The 20,760-nt window shown below is 39.5% G+C and overlaps 1 protein-coding gene across 8 annotated transcripts in view; it reads right to left on the bottom strand.

Annotated features, from left to right (window-relative positions):
• The window catches only part of ST18 (ST18 C2H2C-type zinc finger transcription factor), a 110,685-nt gene that overhangs the window by 57,701 nt on the left and 32,224 nt on the right, over positions 1-20,760 (bottom strand). For 6 of the 8 annotated variants that reach the window (XM_063642813.1, XM_055286438.2, XM_063642812.1 and 3 more), the window contains 2 exons: positions 12,225-12,415; positions 3,926-4,717 (listed from right to left, as the gene is read on the bottom strand). In XM_063642813.1, the coding sequence (XP_063498883.1) occupies positions 3,926-4,717; positions 12,225-12,415 (983 nt within the window). Of the gene's footprint in view, positions 1-3,702; positions 3,758-3,925; positions 4,718-12,224; positions 12,416-20,760 lie in introns of those variants that run through there. The other 2 variants (XM_055286445.2, XM_055286448.2) reach the window with 2 other exon arrangements.

The following is a 20,760-nucleotide window of genomic DNA, read 5'->3' as shown; positions in this document are numbered from 1 at the left end:
TTTCTGGGAGCCTGGGGAGGGTGAGGCTCCAGACAAGCTTGCGGTTTGATTTTCTGGCACACACTTTGCCACAACTTAAAAGGTTATATAAATATATGCAATAAATGAGGACCAAACATGAATACTGGTGAGCTTAGAACTAACACAGATGAGGCCTTATTCAGAAACGTTCACATTCATGACTGAGATGGCAGATAAAGTTGAAACAGAGATGCACTCTTAGAGCCCAAACTGCCCCCCTAAATTGTGCCGGGAATAACACCAACCATAGGGAGAGCCTGTCCCACGGCACTTGGGGCACGGAGAAGAAAGAGCATGAGAAGATGCACAGGAGCCCTCAGAGAGGCGCAATGCAGGAGGAAAGGAGGCTACCGGGGTCTGCGACGTGAAGCCTCAGGAATAATGAGCACACTAGATGCTAAGAGTGGAAACAGGCAGTGTGGTCCTGCCCGAGAAGATACTGAGGATGGAACACGGGGCCTGCGTGCAAGGGTGCGGAGCCTCGTGTGCTCCTGTGCAACGGGGCACGAAGTCTGGCCACTGTCATGGGATGCGACAGATATTTCCGGGGTGCTGTATTGTGAGAGCAGACGTGCCTCTGCCATACCATGGCACCCCAGTTGCTGGATGATAAACAGTCCTGGGCAGATGGGGCACAGCAGGTTGTATGTAATGCAATTATATGGGGGCATGAATTCAGCAGAAGGAGAAGAGCCAAGGATCCTTCGAGTCGTTCTGCGCTGAGGGTCAGGGAGGTCAGAAGACAAGGCAGGAAGTCTTAAATGAGCAAGGAACAGCCAGATGATGGGGCTGCGGCCAGCAGCGGACATTTACGTTAAGGAAACACAGGACTTAAATGTGCCAGTGTCGACACTATTCTGTCTGCATTTCGTAATAGACAAATTAAGAGTTTTGCGATGCTCTATGATTTGTGGATATATGTTTTATTTAATCCAAAAATAGTGCCAAATTTCAAGTTGATGTGAAATCTGTAGACCGCTAGGTCCAAATTCTTAAAGTCTGATTAGGGGAACTGAGGGGGGCTGACACCATAGGAGAGTAAGTTAGAAAAACAGGAGAAGAGCAATAATGTGTATTTCGATGCTCTTCCTCTCTTGGACCTTGCCCAGGTAAGGTCGCGTTTCTAAACCACATTGAAAGGATTGGCGTCGCACACTTCCCCTCCTCGCCACACTGTTTGCGGGAAGCCAGAGAGGGTGCTGGAGATAAGGCAGCCTGGCTCCTGCCCAGGTGCAGCCCACTGACAGTCCACCGTGCCCCTTTGTCTGCACGTCCCTCCTCTGCTGGGCGGAACAAAGATGCAGGGAAATGCTCTGGAGGGCAGAACCTGTCTGCATGATAAGAAGCCAGAGCTTGAGCTTGGGGCGACTCTCAGGCTTGGCTCTTCCTCTATTTTCTTTGTACAATGTTGCATAATGAGGGTGACCTTATACTCTGGTGATGTTACACCTTGGTTTTCCTGGGACTGTCCTCATTCACACCTGATGTACTCATGTAATTGTTCGTAGTGTTCCCCGTTTCATAGGCAGGACAGTCAATGACATGGTGACTGTACTTACATTGCAACCTAAATCTCACTAAATGCTTAGTGGCAAGAGTCTAACCAAACTAATTTTAGAATTGCTGACTCATCTGAAAGCTGGGGTAAAATGAGATTTTAAAACTCTTGAGTTTTCTCCTTAACAGTGAAGTTGCATGGGCAAGGTGTCTGGGAGGTTAGGCTGGTATTTTGGAGAATATGGCTGTCAGTGGGGATGAGCATTGACTTAACAGCATGGAGTGCACGTCAGAGAGAAAAAACATCCTTCTTTTGCCATTGGATCCCACATCGGGAACAAGGAATAGGAAAGGGAATACTCAGTTTGGACTCTGCAGGCCTCCTCTAGACTAAGCCTATGGCTCTTCTTCAATGTGGGCTTCACCTTCTTCACCTGTTTTCCTGACTAGCCTGCCTGGTCTTGATCTTGCAGAGGCTGCCCCCATGCCTCAGGCACTAGGATATACCGCTGACTCATCCAGCCCTAGTAGGAATTCGGTAAGCCTCCAATTGGCCCAAATGTTTACAAACACAAATTATATGCCCTGAATTTTTGAAAACAAAACGTTTTAAAACCTCTATAAAATTATCCAAAGGATCATCAAATACTTTAAGATGTGGCTCAAATAATGTTCTCTAAATACTAGGCTTCATTGCCTGTAAGTTATCATCAATTGTTTAACAAAACAAAAGAAATCATCATTTTGTGTGCTACTTAGAAAGAAAAAAAATGATTGGTAATTAAACTATTGCATACTCCTCTGAGTTCAGAGATGGTAAAATGGAAAAATGATCACACCTGTAATCCCAGCACTTTGGGAGGCCGAGGCGGGTGGATCATGTTTGAGACCAGCCTGGCCAACATAGGGAAACCCCATCTCTCCTGAAAATACAAAAATTAGCTGGCTGTGGTGGGGAGCACCTGTAATCCCAGCTACTCGGGAGGCTGAGGCAGGAGAATGGAACCTGGGAGGCGGAGCTAGCAGTGAGCCGAGATGGCGCCACTGCACTCCAGCCTGGGTAACAGAGCGAAACTAAAAAATCAATCAATCAATCAATCAATCAATCAATAAAAATGGAGAAATGATATCTCTTAGGATCAATAAAATATAGTATATCAGAAATTGTGGATTTGGGGAATTTTGAGTAAATTTCATTTTTTTTCTGATTTTGTAGTTTACTTAAAAAGTTAAATATAATAAGTTGCACATTAGTGGGAGTGCACAGAGCTAGATACAGTGTCCTGCCCTGAACCAAGGCTAGTCATTAATATTCTGTCCCTACTCCAACCCTTGCAGGATGTTTGCATGGCATTATCTTGCTCATCACTACATGACACCATTTTATCCTTTTTTGTTTCCTCAGCTCTGAGATGCAAGACATTATTTGTCAAGATTACAGGAGAGTGCTAAAATGGATTTAAAATGACAAAATGTACAATTTGTTTCTGGATAACTCAGCAATCAGAACTTCTCAACCACACTAACATGTTATTCTTGTAAGCTCCTTGGGTCCACTGCCCTGATTTTTTCTAAGGTACTCCTCTCCCTAATTTCGTGGCTCTCAGGTTTCAGAGAGACCACTAATCACCTGGAAACTTAGAGAAAAAAAATGCAAATTCTGGAGCACTGATGATGATGGGATCTGAAAATACTCATCTTAAACAAGCATTCTAGGCACTAAGGACTGCTCTTGGGAAGCTCCATAAAACTGCTAGAACTAGCATCAGGCTCATCTGGTGCAAGACTCCGCAGAGAAAGAGCAGGGGGAATGCTCCAGGGAAGCAGGAACACACTTTTCTCAAGGTCTGAAGAACAGTTCTAAAGCCTCCTCAAAGCACACCTACTCTCTCATTCAAGTTTGTCCCAGAGATGTATGAGCCCCGAGTCAGAGAGCCAGTGAAAGTGTAGGCTCATAAACGCATTAACATCCAGGTTTATCCCAAAAAGGACCAGAGCATCCTACCTGGCTGGCAAGTTAAATAATCCAAGAATGAGGGTGGGAAAAAAAAATTAAGTTTCTGGAATTGATTTAATATCCAGTAAATACTGATGTACTTCCAACAATGTCAAATAAAGTTATTTCTAAAGGTATCATGCATTTTTAAAAAAACAGTTAAATTAAAAGAAATAGATTCAATGAACCTTTTTTCATGTGTGAAAATACTCCAAAACTAACACAGCTTGATTGGAGGATAATCTAGAGAGTGGGGGAAAAGAAAGAAATTGTTTATTTTATAATTATAAATTGATTTTTAAGTTGCATTGAACTGTTAAAAAGCAACCTGAAAAAAATAATCAAATCTGACTTTTTTTTCAAACCCTAAAGCACTTTTATTCCTAAAATAAATGCAAAAATGTGTCTTACGTTTATTGTTAAAGATTTGTCTTCCACCCATGTCGATAACTTTGGTTTGCCTCCTTTCCCCTGCTAGGTGCTCCAGCAGGAACCTATCCAGCTCTTTGTAGGTGTTATGGAAAACACAACCTCGCTCAGCCTGCAGAGCAATTGCCTGCTCCAGCAAACTTAAGTTCCCCTTGGCCTTTTCCAGGTCACTACACTCTTCTGTCATTACTGCCAGGCTCTCGCTATCTTCCTCCTCAACGTCAGGGAATGAGGGCTGGGCATTGCCATCCGGGGGTTCTGCGAGAGCATTCTGTGGATCTTTCCTCTCTGTTCCAGAATCACACCTGTTCTCACAAGGGATAAATTTGTCACCTTCAGTTTTTATTTCGGGAACTTCCAATAGGTCTTTTTTATGATCTGTTAAAACATACTTTGGGACTCTAGGTTGTTTGGTTTCTTCTGAGAAGTTGGAGCCACTGTCCCAGCCATTTTCTGCACTTTCAGAGTTACTTTCATTGTCATCAGAGGAGCAGAAGGGTGGCTGAGAATCATCAATCTTGTCTCTTCCATCATCAGAATGAATCAGAAAGCACTCGTCTGCTTCATCACTCTCTGCTTTTAGCGACTGGATGCCACTGTCATTTAAGTTTTCACTTATAGTCTGAACAGATACATTTTTTTCAAATTTCCCCAAGTGCATTAAAGACTTGACCACGAGCTCTTGATAACAAGAGTATCTGTCTTCCTTCCTATTGGAGTTTTCTTGTGCAGTTGGAAGAAGACTTTCATCCATAGGTTTTATCATGATTTCCTCTATGGAAGAAGAAAACCAATATTTGAAGAGCAAGAACAAAAAATATTTTAGGACAATTGCAACAAGTTATATGTATATAAACATATGCATTCACATACATGTGTACATACACATACATATATGTACACATATACATAATATGAGTAATATATCATCTCTATTAATTTTATAAACATTGGTGAGAAAAACATATATCCTCTTAAGAGAAAACTTAGACCTTAATATTCTAAGAACTGTGTTAAAAGAAATGAGCTATTATAATTTCCATCATGTTAAGGGGTAAGTACTTCTGGGGTATTGACCAAGACAAGAAGTAGATACTTAACAATAATAGTATTTACTGAATGTGAAATTATTGTTACTGTACTTATATTTCCAACTCTTAGCCAACCAGAAGAAAATCAAATATATATGAACATATACATTGTCAAGGAGATATTAATCAGTTCTTCTGTTAGCATGGCAATGCATTTTCAAAGCCATTTGGTTTATGTTCTCTACTCTCTAGTCTTTCTCAGACATACCTTCAGATTTTATGGAATGTTAGCTAAGATACAAAATACATCTTTCTGAGGCTTTCAAGACTTCCTGTTTACCTTTGTAATTGTCACCCTAAAATTCCATATTGAAGGAAACACAAACAGGGAAATTAGCATGATCAAATCGTATCTTGAATAGTAACACATTTTCTGGTCCATTACTTGCATGCACTTGTGTAAGAAGGAAATGAGACAAGGTGAGGCACTGGAGGGTGCTGAATGGTAACTAGCTGTTCTCAGTACAAGGCTGCTTTGGGTCCTGAACGTGAAGGCACCCCGTGAGGAGCCCCCCGTGCCTGTCCATCCAGGACAGTCTATGTGGTGGCTGTTGTCCCAGGCAGCCATTGTTGTCAGTGTCACCCCCTCTTGCTCTGGGAGTGGCCAGGTTGGGGTGATGGAGTGTATAGACGACAATCAGCCTACCCAAGCCTGTCCCAGTGCAAGACACAGCAAGTGAGGGTGGATTCACAGGTGACTCCAGCCCAGGCCCAGGCACGTGGGGTGTGCCCAGCGCACACCAGGCTGTGAAGTGCCTGCAACAGTGCCCAGACATCCAAAAAATAGGAGGACTGTTTCTGTGTCTCAAAGGCAGGGTGGGGGGATGGGAAGCACCCAGTAATAAGCCCCATTAAAAACTGTTAAAGACACCAAGAGCAGTGCATTCTGTGCTAATAAACATCTTTGGAGGGAAGAAAAGCACAGCCATCCGGTGTGAGCGCTGAGGGAGAGAGTGTCTGTGCGGAAGACAATGTGTCTTTTTGGTCTCATTTAATTTTTTATAAACATTGTCTCTGACAAGGACACTCAAAAATACATCTCCATCATCTTCCTTTCTGGTAATTATCTCCCTAAATCAACAGTGGACTGCCAGGATCAAGTAAATATTGCCATAGTAACTAAAAGCATTTTTGGATGAAGGGAAGAATTCAGTCACAACACTAGCCCCCGTAAATAATGCTGATTATAGGGTGCAGTCTTTTGTTGGGATCTATTCAACATAAACTGAAAAATTTAACATTTTAGTTCCTAGAAAAGAGGCTGGATAAACAGGCACATAATATTTGATAGGATGGCCTATCCTCTCCTGAATTCATATCAGAGGAACTCCTGGTTTAAATAATATATTAAACATAGTCTAAAATGCAAATGAAGTTTTTCTCAATATCACAGTTGGCTATTAAGAGAAAGTGTAAAGGGTTATGATAATTTTAAAGTATTATGAACTACAGAAAACAAATAAAAAGCATTTTCAGTGAATATGCTCAATTCATTGAACTATTCTCTCACTCCACTTAACTACCCACATGTGTACGATAATGATTTATAGACATTATACCTAATTATGCATATTTGGGCTGTGTTAGAGTGCTAACAAAAGCTCTAGAAAGCAACAATTACCTCTGTTGCTTAGCTACATAGTTTAAAATATTCCTATTAAGTGCAGATCACCAGAGAGGCGGGAGTGACAAAAATGCACATGTGCACGACAATGCATTTCACTGTGCTGCTGCCAACTGCTCGCATTTTGGGTCATTTCCAGTTTACATAATTGTTTGGTTCAACTGTTTGTTATATGCTAAAAGAAAATATTTATTAATTATTCCTCAGAAAAAGAGGAGCCCCACCGACAGAGGTGCCTGCACAGCACACACGGGTTTCTAGGGATGGTCTGCAAATCTGCAAACCAACTTTTTACATTCCACCCCGCTCCCAGGCTTTCACTGGAGTCATAAGAAAAAAGGTTGGGTTTGCTTTGGAAGCTGAGGGATCTGTGATGGGGTGCTTGTTTCTCCCAGCTTTGCAATGGGTTGCCTTCGTTTTCTCAGGCTGTGTGTGTTTATTTTCTCTGGGGGCCTGGTGGCTTATTTTGTGCCTCTGCCACTGAACCAACCTAAAAAGCCCTGTTGTTAGCATCAGGTGGACCTAGACTTGAGTTCTGATCCTGGCGCCCTCTCCTGCAAGCTCGGTGGGGCTGCATCACCTGCCTGAGCTTGGCACCACCGTTGGCACATTGAGGACAATAGTTATCACCCTGTGCACCCTGTGGAGGCCACACAGGAATACCCAATAGGTATCTAGTCAAGGGTGGCTCTCTTGCCCCTGCCCCAGCTACTATTTTAGAAGGTGGTCATGGCAGGGATTCTATGCAACGTTTATCATAAATAAGATGGGCTCATTTTTTTACCTAGGATAATTATTAACATTGACCCCCAAGGACGGGCAGGTTCCCACTATTGAGAAGGCTCAACTCAGTTCATCCCCACTCCCAGCACACTATGCCATGTTCACCAACTGCCTTTGGAAACTGTGAGTGAGTGCACGATGTGCGATGTGGAGGGAGAAACCTCTAGGGGTATGAGGTGGTGTGGCTGGCCTGGCACTACCTGCTATGTGACCTTGGACAGGCCCTTGGTTGCCTGAGACTGGGTCCTCATCTTCAAAACAAGGAAGATCCAATGATCTGATGACTGGATGAATAGTTCAAGGATCCACCCTAAGACAACAAACTGTTATGTTCCTGGCATGGTGTTCAGTTGTTTATTTCATTTAATTGTCACAATAAGCACAAGAAAGGCATTTTCTACTCCAGTTCACAGAAGGGAAACTACAATTCTACAGAGCGCCGGGCTTGCTCGAGACCACATGGCCAGCCAGTGCAAGACTGAAACACATAACCAGGGCTATGTGGCTCCCACTCCATGCTCTGCCCTCTGAAACATACTACTCCAGGTCCCACAGCCATGGAAGGCCATATGTCCTGGTTGGTGTTTTGGAAACACAGCGACCCTTAGGAGAAACAGCTAAGAACACTAGTAGCTCATTATTTTCCCAAATTCGGATATTTTCGAGAGTGAATTCATATGAAGATACTAGAATGCAATAGTCAGCTAACTTTTTTTTTTTCTGAGACGGAGTCTCCCTCTGTCGCCGAGGCTGGAGTGCAGTGGCTCAATCTCTGCTCACTGCAACCTCTGCCTCCCAGGTACAAGTGATTCTCTTGCTTCAGCATCCTGAGTAGCTGGGATTACAGGCAAGCACCACCACACCTGGTTAATTTTTTTTGTATTTTTAGTAGAGATGGAGTTTCAGCATGTTGGTCAGGCTGGTCTCGAACTCCTGACCTCATGATCTGCCTGCCTCGGCCTCCCAAAGTGCTGGGTTATAGGCGTGAGCCACCGCGCCCGGCCAACTGTCAGGTAACTTTCAATGAGAAGAATGATCATGATCAATTATAAATAAAATAAACAACACGACCAAACAAAAACTAAAAGGGATCCAACCTCAACTTTCTTAACAATAAAACTCTAATAGGTCAGAAAATTTCTAGGGTCAGCTCTTGGGAGGGCATAACCAGAGGGTTACAGCCAGCGAGCAGACTGTTCACTGGTCCAGGGTTTTCTCCATCCTGAGCGCATTCACAGTGTGGGGAGGGAGCAGGGGCTGGAGCTGGGATGCTTTTCTAGAGTAAAAAGTAAATGTTTCTGCCTGATACATACAAGTTCACAGTTGTTTATTTACTTTAACCAAGACCTCTACTGGGAGTTTTATGGTAATCCTACAGATACATACTAATGAATCCTGGCATAGATGTTGGCTGTTCCGCAACGATACAACTTTAAAACATCCTTTGAAAGTCACAACATATTTTGAGTTTGTCTCCTTTAGTAACACTGGATGTTATTATAATTGGATTTCAGATCTGTTTCTGTAACTAGCTAGGTTACTTTTATAGGTAAACTGGTTTTCCAGGCCTCTTGAATATGTACATTTTGCTGGGAATAAAAGCCTTGGAAAAATGAATTCATCTTTCAAAGTTCCAAAAGCAGAGTGGTTTATCCCTTATTTACTATTAGTTGGAAGATAATATGTGTTAAAAGTGTCCTCCCAGCCCCTAGAACTTCTATGACTGTGACACATTTCCCCATGAGCTTGTGGTTATGCTGCTAGGGACCCCACACCTGGGCTTGGTTAATCTTCCTTCCGGAGACTCTCGTTCACCCTGTCTGTGTCAGGAAAGCCTGTGCTTATCACTCTTCCTCCCTTCTCGTAGTACTTTGCAAGCTTGTCTCCTCAGGAAGGAAGAGGTAACTGCATGGTTTGTCCACGTTCTCTTCTATCCCCTTAATGGCAACCTGTATCTTTTTGAAAGACAGCAGGTTGAGGATATGGATGCAAAGTCTGTGCCATAAAGTGGAATAAAACTTTAGCATTCAAGCTCCTGACCTCAGTCTCTTCCTGAGCACTATCCCTTCTCTCATCATCTCAGCTTCCCAGCTGCAGATGATATAATTGGGCACACACCAGGCCGGGTAAATACCCTGGGGTAACTAGGGTACATGAGAGGCTGGATGAAAAGCCCTATGCTGACTTGGGCACTAACTCAGCTCTCTTTCCTCCTAGCGGGGTGGGGGGTAACTTATTCAGAGGGCTGAAGGCAAGTTAGAATCTTTGTTCTTTTGACCAGGCATGGGGCCTGCCATTACTGGAAACTGTTACTTCATGATTTGACATTGTAGGAAATTTGACCATTCTGCATTCTGAAGGTAGTAAGTGCTTGAGGACAACTGAATTACAGAGTATAGTTAGCTGGGAAATAATTGTTTTGCTTGTCCTTCCAATTGTTTCCTAATTATCTTCTTTCTAACACCTATAAGATCCATTACCTTCAGCGTCAAATCTCTTTGGTCCCCAATGATTTCATCTGTAAAACTGTGCCCATAATCACACACACTCGTGGCATTATGTGGACTAATCAATATCATTTACGTGTCTGGAATATATTAAGAACTCAAAAACAATAGTCACCACTGCTGTAATTTTAGCATATTCATTATTATTATTAGTGGTTCTAATATGAAATATAAAATAGTTAACCTATTTTTGTGAACCTGCAAATAGATGTCCATCAGTGCTTGTAACTGTGTGTTTAACTGGAGGACATCTGGACAATATATTCACCTGGTTCATATTAAACATGTACAGTGGTCAACAAACTACAATAGAAGGTGACAAGTCAGCGAGCCAGATATAGTCTGTCTTCACAACACTTACAAGAATGTGCTAATGCAAAAGCACACACATTTTCTTAAACACTTGGCTAATTAATGTTAGCTAGATGGATTATACTGCAAGTCTAACCACAAATGATTCAAAGACTTTCCCTAATACTAGATTCAACCCGCAAATTTTCATGAATCAACAAATAAAACTGAGCCAGGCACGGTGGCTCACACCTGTAATCCCAGCACTTTGGGAGGCTGAGGCAGGAGATCACTTCAGGTCAGGAGTTTAAGATCAGCTTAGCCAACATAGTGAAACCCTGTCTCTACCAAAAATACAAAAATTAGCTGGGTGTGGCTGTAATCCCAGCTACTCAGGAGGCTGAGGCAGGAGAATTGCTTGAACCTGGGAGGTGGAGGTTGCAGTGAGCTGAGATCCCACTATTGCACTCCAGCCTGGGTGACAAAGTGGCGACAAAGTGAGACTCCATCAAAAACAAAACAAAACAAAACAAAAACACCAAAACAACAACAACAACAACAAAACAAATAAAATTGATCAGTTCAAGGAAACAAGAAAAAGTCAAGGGTGATTATAATTTACAGATGAGCTATGAGGCTTTAAATCACATGCTAAATACAGAAAAGCCAAAGAATTTACTTAAATACCTTCAAATCAGAATACAACTTTGTTTTAACCACAGAACTGCAAACTCTACTTTCAAGCCAATATTCCTGGATCTAGGATGATTCTCAACTGAGATTTGTGCTCACTCTTAAGTATGCCCTTAAATCTTTTCTATTAGTTCTTATTGCTAACTATAATTCTACATGCCATTAAAATTTATTACATAAGAATCTCATTGCCTTTTGTTTGCATAATTGGTACTTATTTTTAAGTAACAAATTATTTAGTATATTTTGATTCCTTTAAAATTCATATTCAGAAAAAAAATTATGTTTAGTAGAATATACACCTAGTTTCATTTTCTACTAAGTCAAGTTTTAGATCTTAATTGTTTTCCATAATTTTTGAGAGTTTTTGCATGTCCCTCAGCTTTGCCTCATGCACAAAGTGAGAAGTGATATTCCAACTCCTAGAGGCATGTGACTACCAGGAACTAATGTGAATAACATTCAACGGCAAAAAAAGAAATCCTAAAGTTTTGAAATAGTAACTACATTTCACTTAGCACACAAAAGGTGTTTGATGAGTAAGTGAAGAAGCGAATCAATTAACTAAAATGTGCACCTAAAGGGAAACTTAAATAACTTATTTTTGAAATAATGGGCACAGTGATATCTTTTCTACAATACATCATTTTCCTTCAGTCCCCTTCTGAAGAAGACTCTAGTCTGCCAACTTGAGGTTGCTTCTATACTTGATTGCTATAAGCATTTATTCAAAAATATTAAAATTATTAAGGCCACAGACCACTTGCATTGGTTCATGTTGTTATTACCAATTATATTTTGGAGTAAAAACCATACATGTTGATAAAAAAATTAAAAAAAAATTTTAACTGTAATATATACATATATATCATAATCACTAATGAACATTATGCATGACTTGATCATTGCAAAGGTGTCTTAAAGTTTAAATATGCCCTTGAATTTAAAGGATTCTTTCAGGAATCCTTCCTATTAGGAAGAAAAAGTACTCTTCAACTCTAAGACTTAGTATCTCGTATTTTCTTCAAAAAGAGGCATAGTTCAATCATCTGCTTTTGAAAACGGATAGGGCAAGACTCTCTGTTGCTTATTTATGGACCCTCTACAGTTACTGATTAAAAACTGGGTCCTCAATAAATGAATGTCAAGTAAAATAAATGTTTGATTTTGCTTCCAAATCTGAATACACTTTTACAACCATACAAACCATACAAACCACACACTCTACATGAATTAGCACAGAGTCCTTGGAGCCAGGGAGCAGGTAAAATTTGGGCTCTCCTCCTTGCTACCTGCGGTAGAGTGATCATGTGTTTCCAAGGGGCCATCGTCCTCTGTCCTGTCACTGCGGTCTTCTTGGCAGTCTGCGTTTGGGCTGTAGTGTCGGGGCTTCATTAGCAGGGATTTCCTTTTGTTGACTGGAACCCCCAAAGCCTGATCGTCAGCTCTTCTCTTCTTTGCCATGGAGCAATCATAGGCAACACTGTAGTGATTGAGGAAAATTAAGAATATGGTAAACTAGCATTTACTGCTGTTTGGCATTTAACTTTCATGAAGTCTAACCTAAAGCCTTTGGAAACTTGGGACTACAAGTTTAGGGTTGGTTATTGGCACCAACAAAAACATCCCATCTGTGGACTCCACTGAACTGTGTGGATTCTATTTTACTGCCTATCAGAAGAGTTTTTTTTTTTTTTTTAAATCATCCTTAATCCTGAGTAAGCATATGTTAATCTGTGCTTTGCTTGGCACTACACTAAATACCCAGGGAGGGATGAAACAAGATTTGCACTGGTTTGCTAATCCTAAGAAACAGCTAATGTGAAAAATATACCAACAGATACAAAAAAAAAATGTGTCCAGTATGGATAAATCACAAGGTTTTTCAAATAGTTGTTTGCTACTGAAACTGCTTATCTCTGCCACAGTTGTGGCTTAAACTTGAAATGTCACGTATCTTGGACTTTCACTTAAAAGAAAGGAGCACAGAACAAGGGGGCTAGCTATGAACATCCTGTCTCCCATCTCCAGTCATCAAACACAAAAAAAGTAGAAAGATGCTACATGGCATTCTGCCTTCTGATTCTCACTCACTTGGCACACAGAACAAATAAAAGGAGGAGAAATAAGATTGGATTTCACAAAAATGGACAACAGTTTATCCTCACTCCTGTTCTCATATGGTTTTATTTGGAAATGCTCTTGAGGGTGGCCCTTTCAAAATAGATTTCCTACATATAGCTCACTCAGAATTAATGCAGCTCACTCTACGTGTGAAGTTAAGACAAACATTCTCTTGGCAAGATCCATGAAAATCAGAAGATTTAGCCAACTGCAAGTCTATAAGAGATATTTATTAAATGTACTTTGAAGAAAAATGTGGAGCTTTAGATGAAAAGATTCAGAGAAGAGAATCCTAGACTCAGAGTAAAAAGATATGACTTACTCCATCTCTAAAAGATGACTAAATCCTCAGGAATATTACCAAATAAAGAAAGCCCTTAAACCATTATTTTACAAACATCAACGCAAAAGATGGTGGCCTATTCATGAAAATGAATCGGTTATAGTCACACAAGAACTCTTGGCTTTAGAAGAGTAGATTCAAAAACTTCCAACGGGGGAAAAAGTGTCATTTCTTCTAAGAAAGAAGAAAAAAGATCCTGGAAGAAGAGATAATTAGAGAGCTGGAAACGTCTTTAAGAAGATTAAAAAGTACAGAATTAAAAATCATCCTGAAAGGTAAAAGAAGAGTGTAGTTTCTAAATCAAGCAATGTGCTTTCACAAAACTTCTCTGATGAACCTAAATGTAAAGTGACCATGTACAGAATATGGAGCAAAATAGAATATAACCAGATCACCGTGGGAGCAAACACCGCCGTGATAAGAAGGTGGGTCACGAAGTGAGGACCAATGGACTGCCTCTGCTCATTTGTCAAGGAAAATACAAGTCTACACCGTAGATTATGATGTAATGACAGCCAGCACAAAGAAGCGGAAACAACCTTATGCTTGCCTTCTTTGTCAAAGGAGACTGGCTTTGAGGGGCTGAACAGGGAGGCAGAAGAAACAGATCAAAGAGGCATAGAGTTCCTAGAGAAACTCTAGGAACCTCTTGAACCTCCTGAAGAGAGTATAATAACTGTGTGAGTGTAGGATGAAGAGGATAGTTAAAGTATCCTGAGTCAAATGAATTTCCACCAAAAAAATCCTTGCAAAATATAAAACTAAGATCATTAAGCCATTATCATGAGCCAAGATTTGTAGCAAATGGGAGAGGCTCCTATGTCATTCAGATATTACAGCAGGGAAAGGAAGTGGATTCTAAAAGTCACAGTAATTTAAGCATAACATTAGTATTGGGAAAACAGCTAACAAAGGGTATTAAAGTGAAGATGTTTCAGGATCCTGATTTCAATTCTTTTACATAAATACCCAGGAGTGGGGCTGCTGGATCATATGGTAGTTGTATTTTTGAGGAACATTCACCCAGTTTTCTATGTTCATTGCATTTCTATGTTCATTGCAACTATCCCCAATAGCCAAGATGTGGAAATGTCCATGAATATTTGACAAATTGATATGTGGTGCATACATACAATGAAATATTCTTCATTCTTTAAAGAGAAGGAAATATTGTAATATGCAACAACATAGATGCAGCTTGAGGACGTTATTCTCAGTAAAATAAGCCAGACAAATGAAAGACAAATGTTGTGTGACTACATTATAAGTATCTACAATAGTCAAAATTATAAAATCAGAGTGGGATTGTGGTTGCCAGGGGATGGGGGAGGGGGAAATGAGAGTTACTAATCAAACAGGTGTAAAGTTTCAGTCAAGCAAGATGAATTAGCTCTAGAGATCTGCTGTTCAACACTGTACCCAGAGTCAACAATAGTGTAATGCACACTTGAAAATGAGATCTCATGCTGCATGTTCCATAATAGAACTGAGGAAGGAGGAGAAGGAGAAAGAGGAGATTATTTGTTGGCATCAGGAAGCATTGATCAATGAGACCTTAGGTGGCAGGGATGATTAATAAAAAATTGGTCATTAAAAAAAGTCATTTCTGACTTTGACGACTGGGGTGATGAATGGGCCTGAACTCATATTACCTTTAAGATCCTTACAAACTGTATCTTGTTAATATCATCATCCAAATTTACTTATAAAAACAAGTAACATTCCCAGAATCACATTAACTGCTAATAGTGGGGCCAATATTTGAATCCAAGTCTGTAGGGCCCCAAAGCTCACGCCCTCTCCTCCATTTTACTACATCAGGACATAAATGTGGGTAATTTCTGTATGCATTTGACAATTGGTTAGAGTAGAACCTGGATGAAGCAGCAACCTCTCTAACTAGAAAAAAGGTGCCTGCCACAGGACCTTTCCCACTGATTTGAATGAGGATATACACAACAGTCCTTCAGCCTGAAGAAGTTGCTGAGTTGCAGCAATGAGAAACACCTTGCAAAATAATAAACTAAGACACTCCCAAAATGTCCATAGCCTGGGGCAGGAGAATGAACCTAATGAGATGGCAGTTGATGACTATAAAAATCAACTTCGGCCGGGCGCGGTGGCTCACGCTTGTAATCCCAGCACTTTGGGAGGCCGAGGCGGGCGGATCACGAGGTCAGGAGATCGAGACCACAGTGAAACCCCGTCTCTACTAAAAATACAAAAAATTAGCCGGGCGTGGTGGCGGGCGCCTGTAGTCCCAGCTACTCGGAGAGGCTGAGGCAGGAGAATGGCGTGAACCCGGGAGGCGGAGATTGCAGTGAGCCGAGATCACGCCATCGCACTCCAGCCTGGGTGACAGAGCGAGACTCCGTCTCAAAAAAAAAAAAAAAAAAAAAAAATCAACTTCAACATTTGGGTCCAAATAATAACTGTGTGAGTGTAGGATGCAGAGGATATGTAAGGTTTTTATCAGAACTAAAAGTTTAGCTTATAACAAACTATTGTATTTGATAATAAGAGTAGTGAAATCACTTAATACGAGCTGTGTAATCTGCAACAGATAGTTAAATTTTTGGAATATCAAATTCTTCATCTACCAAATGGAAATAATAACTTCTATATCACAGGTTTTGTGGATAAAAGAGATAACATCTGTGCTAGTAGTAATAAAAATAGGTAAAGATGGAACTGTCCTGGCTCCCAGCTCAGGGCTCTCTGGACTCCATCAACACTGGCTAATGCAGCATCACAAGCTTTCTCCCTGGCACGCTACAGAGATTTATGCATGCGTGTATGTCCATAAATGCATTCTACTTTTTAACATATTATTTATATTTACATAAATTGCATTAGATTTACACATAACATTTGCTTTAAATCTCACATTCTGTGCATTTCTCCACTGGAAAATACCCACGGCCCAGGCAGCATTTGGAGCTGAAATGAAAGGCTTTATAATAAATATTACTCTTTGTGTGTACATGGAAAATGGTCCCTTTTCCTAGTTTTCCCTGAGGGCACACTATTTTGGCTTTATTGTGACACTTCACTGTGACACTGCAATGAGGGAAAGCCATGCTTTACATGTCACTGAGAGAAATGCCACAAAATGCTAACATATCTTCTCAAGGTTGCCAGAAATCATTTCCACTGGGTTGTGTTTTCCCATCTGCGGAGCTCTGAAATGTTAAGGAAATAAATGAGCTCTATTATCTATATTTTTCTAGTAGATGAGAAAGAAAGAGAAAAAATACACTCAGCCCTGCATTTATTGTTCTATTCAATCAAACTGTTGCTTTAAACATCCAGCGTCCCGCAGGAAACTTTATCAATGTACCAAATATCTTTCAACTCTATACTTTTCAGGTTTTGACTGTATTAAAATATTTTTAAAAGATCTGTATTTTTTACCTGAAACTTTTTGATTACATATTTGAGAAATATACCTTTTACTTAGAAACTTGAATTCTCATTTGAAATGATATTCCCTTTGATACAACAGTTGAATGAAAATTTTTTTGAAAAATCATTGAAGCAAACCATAATTAGATAACACTAGTGATCAATTCTGCACTGAAAGTATGTTTAGAAGTCAAATGTGTTGACCTTTCAGGTTTCAGAAAAGATACATTAGGAAACTGTGAATCCTCCACATCTAGAGTTTTCAACTTATCTACTATAGTAATAAATTCTCAATGAAGTTTTCAGAAGGTATGTAACATATTTTTAAAATGTAGGTTCAGCAATAGATACATTCTGTGCACACATCTCCAAAAGAATAAAATACAAAAATAAACGAGATTGTGAATCTCTGAGTCCAAGGAAAACGCTTACATGCTTCAACATTTTCATGGAAAATTCATAACAGGTATTCCTACTGATTTCTTCTAATTAGACAGAACACCACAGATTCACTGAAAGGGGCCAAGAAGTATGAATCTGAATTAAGACTAAGAAGATTGACAGAAAAGAAACAAAAGTAACAAAGGTATGATGATTGAAAAAGAAAAAATTAAACTATTATTATTTGCAGAGGCATGATCGTGTTTCAGGAAAATCCAAAGGAATCTACAGATACAATTTAAAAATAAGTAAATTTAGTGAGTTCACCATTCAAAAATTCATTGTTCTTCTATAAACCAGCCACAAACAATTAGAAAATAGAAATTAAAGACATTACAATAGCATAGAAATATGAAATACCTAGGAATAAATCTAACAGATGTACAAACCTATACACAATAAAGAACATAGTGAGAAAACTAGTGAAGGCCTAAATAAATAGAGAGATACAAAGTGTTCATGAATGAAAAGACTCTGTATAGCAATTTCAACTCTCCCTTTCTTTATCTATTAGATTCAGTGCAATTCCTACCAATACCTCCAGAGGATATTTCTTAGAAGTTTACAAGTTAATTCTACAATTTCTGTGGAAATGAAAAGAAGCAAGAAGAGCAAAGACAATGTTGGAAAAGAACAACAAAGTTGGAAGCCTTACAATGTTGGATGTCAAAATTTATCATAAAACTGTGGTAGCTGAGATGAGATATTATTGGTGCAAACATAAAAAAAACAGACCAATGGAACAGCATAGATGTTCCATTTATTGGGTCCAGAAATAGACCCACACATATACGGTCAATTGATGACAAAGGCATCATTGGGCAAAGGGTTGTTTCTTCAGTGAACAGTGCTCGATTAATTGGATATCTATCTGAAAAAGAGATCCCTCTACTTGTACCTCACAGTGTATACAATAAACTCCAGAAGGATTGTGAATTCGCACTGTAAAATAATAAAACTTCTAGAAGAAAATGTAAGATATTATCTTCAAAATGTGAGATAATATCTTCACAACCTTGGGGTAGGCAAAATTTTCTCAAGCAGTTTACGAACAGCATTAATTTAAAGGAAAACGCTGACAAATCAGAACACATTAAAATGAAAAACTTTTATTTATCAGAAGTTGCCAACCAGTAAGGGGAGCCTCCTATTAACATTCCATTTCTCCATCCATTTACACAAGCACTGTCAGGTTGTGAAGAGCCATGAGCCCCACTTCTTGATATGCACACTCTTCTGTATGTATGTCATGCTATATGGTTTTCCAAAGACCATTAAGAAAGAAGCCAGCCAAAGAGTGGGAGAAGGTATTTGCAGTACCTACATCAAAAAATAACTTCTGTACAGAATATATAAAGAATTCTTCCAAATAAATAAGAAAAGACAGACTGCCAATTTTAAACCTAGGCAAAGTACACGGGCAGTCACTTCACAAAAGAACTTTTGGCTGATACACAAATGCAAATGTGCTCAGATTCTTTCTTCTCCAGGGAAATGCAAACACCTACACTTAGGTACTGCTCATGCCAACTGGGATGGCTAAAATGAAAAGACCGACAAACCCCAAATGTCGGTGAGGATCTCAGGCAACTGGAACACTCATACACTGTTGGCATAGGTGAATCGGTATGGCTGCTTTGGAAACTGCTCGGCAGTATCTACTAAAGGTGAACAGATGTCTACCCATGGCCCAGAAATTCCATTCCTAAGTGCACACCTGAAAGAGCCATGTCCAAATACGCATAAAAAGGAATGTTCAATAATATTCACAGCAGTAGTCTCTCCCAAACTGGAAACATCGCATAGTCCTTTGACTGCAGAATGAATAAAAGACGGTAGAATATTCATGCCCCTGAATATGCTACCCACGAGGAAAAGGCAACTGTTGATACAAATTACACTGATGAATCCCATACACATATGGCTGAGTCAAAGAATCTAGGCAATGAAAGTGCATACATAATGTCCAAAACTAGCACAATTAATCGATGAAGGCGGAGTCAGGGGTGATGACTTTTGTGAGGGTCACGGCTGTGGGAGGTATGAAGGAAATGGTTGGGATGCTGATAAAGTCCTGTTTCTTGTTCTGGTGGTGGTTTCATGGGTATGTTCATCTAGCGAAAACTCATAAGGCTATACATACATAAGTTGTGAATTTTTTGGATATGTGTTATACTTCAGTAGTGTTACTTAAAAAAAAAAAGAGTCTTAGCAGGTCCATTTGCAGCCTGGTATAATGTTCAGCCAATGTGAGCTGCAAATTTCTTTGATTACCAAAAGTATTTATAGACTAAAGTCAAAGGTCCTGACTTTAATTGTAGGTTCTAAACCCAGTGGAGCCAGTGATAATAGGTAAGATTTAGTGAGTACTTGCAACGTGCCAGGGAGTGCTCTAAATTATTTACATGTATCAGCCCAATGGATTCTTGCAATAATATCCTGAGGTTGGTGCTATTATATCTCTAAAGCTCAGAGAGGTTGATTTGTCAAATATAAAACAGCCATTAATGAAAGAGCCCACATTTGAACTCAGGCAGTCTGGACCGAAATCATACCTACAATTATTTAATACTGTCCTTAAAACTATCCATATAACACTGTTCAATGATTTAATGAGCAGACTTGCTCCAGTGAGTGAACACAGCCAATGATGGAAGAATATAAAAAGCTTTCCAAATTAAGAGTCTTACTTTGTAGAGGCCAATTGTTGAACTTTATTTGGTTTAGAATTACAGTCCTCAACTTTTTCTTAAAGGATAATAGATCACTTTTTTGAGATACTGACCGGGAAAATTTTCCTTGACCTAGGAAAGGACACGCATTTTTCATTTACTAAATCTAAGATGAGCTGTGATTAAAGAGAGGTGATCCTTTTTGCTTTTTGGTTGAGAGTTTGTCTTGCAGATGTTCTCAATGGTATCCGTGTGTACATTTGGCCTAATTACCCAATACATAAATTACTTAAAGAACCATGTCTGAGTTGATTTGCATTTCTATACCACATTTCTAAAACAAATGCAATCTATACTTAAAATAATGATTATTAATTAATGCAATTGATTTTTAATTCCATTTGCATACTTCTAGTTAAAACAAAACTCAACAATTATTCAGAAAATCAATGTATATGGACAGTACTATATTTGCAGCTTACATTACTTTGGAAATATTCACTTATTCAATAAATATGTAATAAGTGCTAAATAAACATTTATTTATCAATGTCCTAAGTTTTAAGGATATAGCATTGAATAAAATTGAAAAATTGTCTCTCTTCCCAGAGTTTTATTATGGAGAAAGGAGATAGAAAATCATAAAATTGAGTAAAATACATAATATGTTTGAAGATGTTTGCTTTGGAAAAAATACAGCAGAGAAGGGAAATAGGAAATATATGCTAGCAAAGGATCAGAGTTTGAGATCATGTGGTCAGGAAAAGCCCCATTGAGAAGACTGAATTTTAGTAAAGATCTGAAGGAGGTTAGATAAGGGAGAAAATGCTGAAACAGTGGGGG

Source organism: Symphalangus syndactylus, chromosome 7, assembly GCF_028878055.3.
Source record: "Symphalangus syndactylus isolate Jambi chromosome 7, NHGRI_mSymSyn1-v2.1_pri, whole genome shotgun sequence".
NCBI lineage: Eukaryota > Metazoa > Chordata > Mammalia > Primates > Hylobatidae > Symphalangus > Symphalangus syndactylus.
Note: the sequence above shows the minus strand (reverse complement) of the source record. Positions and strands in the feature narration are given on the sequence as shown.